We start from the raw sequence: 7,350 nt of genomic DNA on the forward strand, positions 1-7,350 counted from the left end.
GTTCTTCCTCGAATACTCGGGGAGGAGGTAACGAGCGATAGTATTAACCTATTCAGTTTTACTTTCGGCCGGTATTTTACTGTTCGCCTTGCTATAATTGAATCTGGATAAATTGATACATATTAAAAGACAAACCAACAGAAAACTTGGCTTTATTCAGCTTTAAAATCATAAGTACGTGACATAACGTAATAACAGTCCATGGCAACAAGCCACAGAGTTGCACATCATTATGTTAAAAAGAATATTTTTTTAATGAATAATAGTGACATACAACATTAGTACGAGGAATAAAAATAAACTGGCTGTTCTTGACAAGTTTCTTCTCAGTTATAAATATCTACATTTAAGAGGCAATGTATATACAAAACTTACTAACATTCCGTTTGATATTAAAACCATTTACGTAGTTTAAAAGTGTAGTGAAACAAAACTTTATACTGAAGGTCATTCTTACACAGTTCCGTGTAGATGATAAACTCATAGATGCCTTACGAGTTTAATCAATGTGACGATTTCAAGTGGAATTTGATATGAAATAAAGATGTATATGCGTCATTGTTTGAGCATTACACAGATGTAAATAATACAGTAATACAGAATGACGGTCGGTAGTTACATATTAAGTGCATCTTTTTTGTGTTTCTAGGAACAGAGTTATAAGAAAAATTTTCCATTTCATTTTACTGTGTGACTCCGGAGACACAATGTGATCTATTTTTAAAAGAATGAGGCTGTTTTTTTTAGTTATGATAGCGCCATATTGATTCATTAATATACTTATTGATATTAAAGTACAGTGACTGATTACAAAGTTATAGTTATATAGTTATAGGTAGTAACCTATTATGAATGTACGTATTTATGGCTTACAGTCCAATTGCTTCTCGAGTTAATGCTGCAGTCATTCAACCATTTTTTTCTTTCAGGCGCTTATGTAAGTATTACAACGGAAACCCGGGAAGGAGGGAAGCCAAGAAAAAATAATAAACAACGACCAGCAGAGGCACCATCGCTGCAGTCGATTGATTCAGAGAGAACTTTTAGTTTTGTACAGAAAGAATCGGAGCCCTATTTCGGTAAGAAGGTGAATGTCGTTGCAGAGTACGATAACAGCAACAATTTGCTGCACTTGAAGTTCATCAACAACGAGGAGATTCCTCACGGCGTGTTACAGATCGTCAATATGACCCTACACTTCCACCCGTATTTGCGCGCTGTCACCCTGCGCCGCGGTCTCGACAAGCAGGTGCTGCATCAGCTCTGTCAGATGCAGGCACTAGCAAATATCACCGAACTCTGCATTGAACAGTGTTATCTGAAAGAAGGATGCTACTACGTTCTACTGGAATCACAAAAGAACCTTAAATACTTATCTCTGCCACGGTGCAGCATCGACGATGACGTCCTGGAAGCGATATCAGCACGGCTACAGCCGCCATATCAAGCATCGAAAACATTGGTTGTTCTGGATTTGTCCTCAAACAGAATCACTGACGAGGGAGCCAAAGGCCTAGCCGAGATTCTGAGGACAAACAGAAAACTAAGTTACCTGAGTTTGATGAACAATATGATCGGCGATAAAGGAGCGACAGCGCTGCTCGACACATTGATGCTGTTCCCGCTGCGGTCAGAGGAGTGCTCTGACGTGGTGTTGCGCCGCGCACGCTTTCTGGCCTACAAAACTGCGCTGATAGTGCCTAATATTGCTGATAAGCAAGCTGAGGAACTCATAAAGAGGAAAACGGTGAAAAGGTTGCACTCGTCGCCACGGTTCAGGATAAGCACAAACAATAAAAGTTCTGACATGGATATCTCACACAAGAGGAGTAGCGATAGCTACAGAAGCAGCTCCATAGCGGTAAGTGGGGGCCTGTATGATAAGACAAAGTCGTCGATTGATTTAATAGTGGCTGATTACTGGCACGCGTACAGCGAAAAGAACACTGTGCATAAGGCAGACGGTCTATACTGCCGTGGCAACGACACTCTCAACTACTTAAATCTGGCGTACAATAATCTGAGCGCAGTGGCGCTGCACAAGCTGGCGAGGGTAGTGGAAGCGCAGCGTATTGCTATGCGCGGTGGACTCTTCTGCGTCAACTTGGACGGGAACCCCATGCCACTTGACAGCGAATTCTTCACCTATATAGACGAGTCGCTACGGGTGCGCCTTGCCTCGCTTGTATCCGGCCGCCCTTCTCGCACCGCCAAGATCAATAGGCTCCGCGCGGGTAAAAATCCTCCCTAACCCTTCACAATACATGTGCCGCCATCACATAGTCAGCCAGTATTTCAGACCCTGGGCGGTCATGCTCCGAAACAAATTCCGTAAAATACTGACTGTGACTTCTATTGTTTTTTAATAAAGATGATATGTATAAGAAATTAATTAAAAGTGAAGCTTGGCTTTTTATTACAGTCGTACAGTAGTGTCTCTGAGTGGCCTAAACATGTGACGTTGAAACTACTACCGCTCAACTCGAAGCCTATTCTTAGAGGGCACAGCAGCGGGCGGAGCGAGAGTCTGTTTTGATTTATTAATCTCACGGGAGGAACAACAACGATCCGATTTAATGGTTAACCTTTCTGCAGTTTAGATTATGTAGGAAAAAATTTAGTACCCATGATACGACGTAATTCTGGCTTTTGGTTTATACGAATAATCCCACGGGACCGGTATTTCCCGATGTAAAAACAAACCGCCGCGCTCCTCCATCGGCCGTCCTACCGCCCCGCGGCTAAGGGTGTCAATTAAGAGTTACTGTGTTACGGTCGCTCGTCGGAAAACGTAAAAGTGTATGTCCAACAGCGACAGCAAATCTGCCATGGCCGATACTAGGGCATTCGTTAACGCCTTAATATTAACTAAGCAGCTATCCGACGGACGAAATGAGCACCGTTGCCAACAACTAATTAAAACAAGTAAGATAAATATTTATCAAAACGACTAACTTTAAGAGAAACGCGTAAAGAGGAAGTTTTCCCATTAAATCTGGCTTCGCAAGCTAATGCTAGTGTACACGAGGAGCAGCCTCTGCTGGCTGTGAAGTCGACAAAGAGCATCGGTGGCCATTTTTACATGTATCTATCTGCTCCGGTGGATGGTGCAAATCTTATACATTTAAACTTGGAAACTTTAGGGTACGCAGTTAAATGAGGAATACTATCAGTCGCTTGTTATATGATACAAAGATCGAGCAAACTCAGAAGAAATCCTTTGATCCGAACCGAGACGGACCTGAAGCAATGTCATTGTCGCATACGCAGGCGGCCGCTCGAGTAAGCGGGCCTTACGAATTTCTCTATGTGCTTGTTGCAGATCTTTCTTATTATTTTATATTATATTATAACAACAAACTAGTGGAGTACCATAACAAAAAATATATAAATGAAGTACCATAAATACTTAGTCCCGTTACGTACCTTATCTATTTCTGCCGCCAAGCAGTAATATGAGCGTTGCTGCGTTCGGATGTTGATAGGTACGGGTGCTGGTGAAATTAGAGCCACATGGGACTTGTCAACGTGCGCCTTGTCAACCGATGCCATTATCATAGAGACCATCGGGCCACCAGTGACGGACGCAGTGGTAGTGCCCTTGAGATCTTTGCGATTTAAAGCTCCGAGTGGCTGTAACTGCAACTGCTATGGAGAGGCGTGTCGCTTACCACCAGGCGCACGACTTGTTCGTCCCGTCGCTTGTTATCATAAAAAAAGCTGTCTGCCCGTCTGTGACAATTTTTTTTGGGGTGGGTACTGGCTCGTTTAAACAATCATATCATGATAATGTAAGTCACGACAAAACCTCTTTAAAACAGAAATTAATACTTTAATACAAAGAAAAAGATCACAATAAATGCAAAATTAAACCTATCCCAGTGGGATGTCATTGAGTAGACTTTTAAAACCATGGCACCCATGACATGAAAGCCTGTTCTCCGCATGACATATGGACGTCATATTTCTCGAAAAAATTGCGGTTTTCTTACAAAGACATTGCGAGATCGCCGTGCGAGTTAAAAGTTGCGAGAAATCACAAAAAAAACGACATTCCATCCTCGAAGCGTCGACGTAACTATTAGGTAAGTAATCTGTGGTCGAATCTTCAGAAGTTAGTATGGTAGTATCATAAAAGAAAGTAAATATTTTTTACCGGAAAACATCAGGTTAAAAAGCGATAAATGAAATCATAAATACAACCTGGACGGTAACGTATTAGTGGCACTCTAAGTGAAATCAAATGAATGTCAATTTGATTATCAACAGTTGACGGATGTTTTTGTTTGTTAAACCAAAGCGCTCGACATTACCTCTCAAAAGATGAGGAATGAAAATTACTAATGTGTGACGGTGAATATTAGGAATTGAATTGAATACCAGTATACGGCGAGCGGTTGGAGATTAATGAGAGCAACCCTCTCCGGCCGCGAATTGGTACCATGCCGGCGACGCAATGACGGTTCCTGCTGCTGTGTTCATAATAGTGTAAAGAGTTCTCAGTACGGGAGTAACTCTGCGCGCCGGCAACTTGCTGGGTGCGGGGAAGAGGGATGCAGCATGAGGCGGGGGCGGGATATTTTCAGTGAAAGTTCGCCTTAAGTGGCACTGTTCTGAGTTCGATACATAAATCCCTTTTTAGGGTCGGCCCTTGTGATTCCATTACGGATCCTTCGCCTGTCGGTTCCTATACCTAAACGAGTGTGCTGCTTGGATCTTGAATAAATACATTTTAAGATTCTTAAATTTTGACTCGTGAACCAAAAATGAACGTTTCAAATTAAAATCCGATTAAAATGAGAAACTCGTATATTAAGCAATATGAAACAATAATGCCACCTCAATTGACATTTTTACTCACAACGTTCAACGTGTGTCCAAGTCGAAGGCCATTATTCTCGAATATGTTGTAATTACCTATACACTCGTAAGATTAGTTAAGAGAATGTTGTTTTACATTAAAGCAATTAATTTTTGATGTGTGACTATTTTAATATTGCTTAGACTATAACTTTGTGATGTAACATGGATGTAACACGGACGCCATATTTGATTAACCGACTTTAAAAATGGAAGAGGTTCTGGATTCAATTTTATGAGTTTTTTTGTATGTATGTTACGCGATAACTCCCGTTTGAAGTTATCCCGTAAGTAGTCCCGTTGGCGTTGGTCCCGTTTAAATTTGAAGAGAATATTCACCTTTAAGGGTACAAAACTAGGAAATTTAATGACTTTTGTACTGAGGTTATTTTTCATGAAAATATCTAGCCTATTAAGCGCACAATCGAGATTAATCCAACAATGCCTCGTGTATCGAAATCGGTTGAGTGGTTTCGTCTCGTTCAACTATACGAGCATACATAAGCTGCTAAAATAATACCCATCCATAGTCGGTTAACAAGCGTAGACAAGATGACACGAAACATGGTTGTAGATTTATAACCGACAGCATCTGGGGCTGGTAGTCGTACGGTCTCACCTATGTAGAGACGGCGTGCTCAGCATTAATGCAGCTGAATCCAAAATCGTATAATAAGCATGTCTATATTAGATAACGTGTTTAATTGTAGGAATATAGTATGAAAACGAAGACACTCTAATATCGACCCCTGAATGAATTATTCTTTTTATTTATTATACATAAATAGTTTTTAAAAAGTAATTATTGCTCTGTCGCGTTTTCACTGGGTAGTGAGACAATTGTTTCGCTGTGTTTACATGCATTTTGTAATCGTTTCAAACAATGTGTAAATTGTTTGTCGCCATTCGCGCATGCTGGCGATATTACAAGTCAGGTGACTGAGCACTATGGTGACGTAGATCACATACCACAGACAACGAATAATAATTGCCCGTGGTCCACTCAGGTGAACCAGTTAGGTGGTCCACGGGCAAGAAGTGATAATTTTTTAGCCTAGAGGTGTACCACCGAGTAGGGATGTATGTCACCATGACATCAAAGGTTCTCTAGGATTCCTCCTTTTAAATTTTTAAATAAATGTAAATTTTATCACAAGTGCTACAGGTCAAACCTTTTCAATGTCCCTTGACACAAATTGCCAAAACCTGAAAGATCTAACTCGGGCTTTACATTTCTCTAATCCCATATGCTTGTAATGGATTCTTTCTAACATGTCCGATCGTAAGGATCTTGATACTACAATACAATTGTTTTTAAATATCAAAATATCACAGGTGAGGCAATTATTTCCATTCCTACATAAACTTCAATTTCCTGCTCTTATAAATTTTCATCACTATTAGTACAATTTCTTGACAAAGGATCAGCTAGCGATAAGTAGTTTCCTGGTTTATACTTAACTACAATTGTAGTAAGAGGGGGTGTATAGGGTGATAGACGTTTGCTCGACTAGCTGGTGCCCCCTTACTATGTCCAGGAATCAAACAGTGGAACTCGGTGAAGATAACTTGATTTATTGTAGAGAAGCTTACAATAGGCTTACAATACAAATGTGTGCAATAACAGGAATTCGTTCCGTGGGATGCAAGCGCTTCGCAGAGTTCGCGACATGTCCCGGGGGGTGCGAATCTTACAATAGGTGTTCTCGTAACTTGTCCCTAAAGATGGGCGCGAGTTCGATACGCTTCTTTCTAATGAGGATAACCGCAGAAATGGAGTCGTTGAAATTGGAACTGTTGACTTGAACTGTTGATTGGGTGAATATCAACAAATGAATTTAATTGTAAGGTTTAGTGGCGCAATTTCTTTCGATTTCCCAATATCCGAGACTCTTTTGCAATAAAATGAAACATTTCATTTATATATATGTGACAGGGACATAACCATTTTCATTAATTTCAGAGATATTAGGAAGTCAAATTTTTTATCGCAATTGCAAAGTTGCTTTACTACTCATAGGAAATGAAACTATGCAGAAATAATAAATAAACTAGGCAGGGGAACTTTAGCACATAAAGCAAGTCCTACATGCGAATAGGTTAAAGATTCCACGCCAATGCCGCACGCCCCGTGTGAAACCACCAACAGTCGAGCGAAGACCTGCCATCTTACCTTACGTGAGAGGTGTTACAGACAAGATCGGAAGAGTCCTCAGGCGTGCATCTATCAAGACCTATTTCAAGCCACTGAGGGAGATTTCTCAGTTCCTGAGACCCGTGAAATGTAACATCCCCTTACAGGATGCAAGAGTTTACAAGCTTGACTGTGAGTGCGGTCTCTCTTATATTGGACATACTAAGCGAAGTATTTGTACCCGCGTCAAAGAACATATAGCTGATGTCAAACACTGTCGCGTAAACAAGTCTGCAGTATGCGAGCATTTCATGGATAAACCTACACATTCAATGAAGTTTGACAAACCCCAGGTC

The 7,350-nt window shown here is 40.8% G+C and overlaps 1 protein-coding gene across 1 annotated transcript; it reads left to right on the forward strand.

The window, feature by feature from the left end:
- Positions 1 to 895: 895 nt before the first annotated feature.
- LOC113234227 lies at positions 896 to 2,396 on the forward strand. The gene has a single exon (XM_026469525.1). The coding sequence runs from the start codon at positions 896 to 898 to the stop codon at positions 2,249 to 2,251; it is 1,356 nt and encodes a 451-aa protein (XP_026325310.1). The 3' UTR covers positions 2,252 to 2,396.
- Positions 2,397 to 7,350: the final 4,954 nt, after the last annotated feature.

The sequence above is a fragment of the Hyposmocoma kahamanoa genome, unplaced genomic scaffold, assembly GCF_003589595.1.
Source record: "Hyposmocoma kahamanoa isolate Upper Pololo Valley unplaced genomic scaffold, ASM358959v1 81949, whole genome shotgun sequence".
NCBI lineage: Eukaryota > Metazoa > Arthropoda > Insecta > Lepidoptera > Cosmopterigidae > Hyposmocoma > Hyposmocoma kahamanoa.

Excerpts from the sequence above, each read along its gene's own strand:
- LOC113234227 (XM_026469525.1), top strand. The coding sequence starts at position 896 with ATGCTGCAGTCATTCAACCATTTTTTTCTTTCAGGCGCTTATGTAAGT.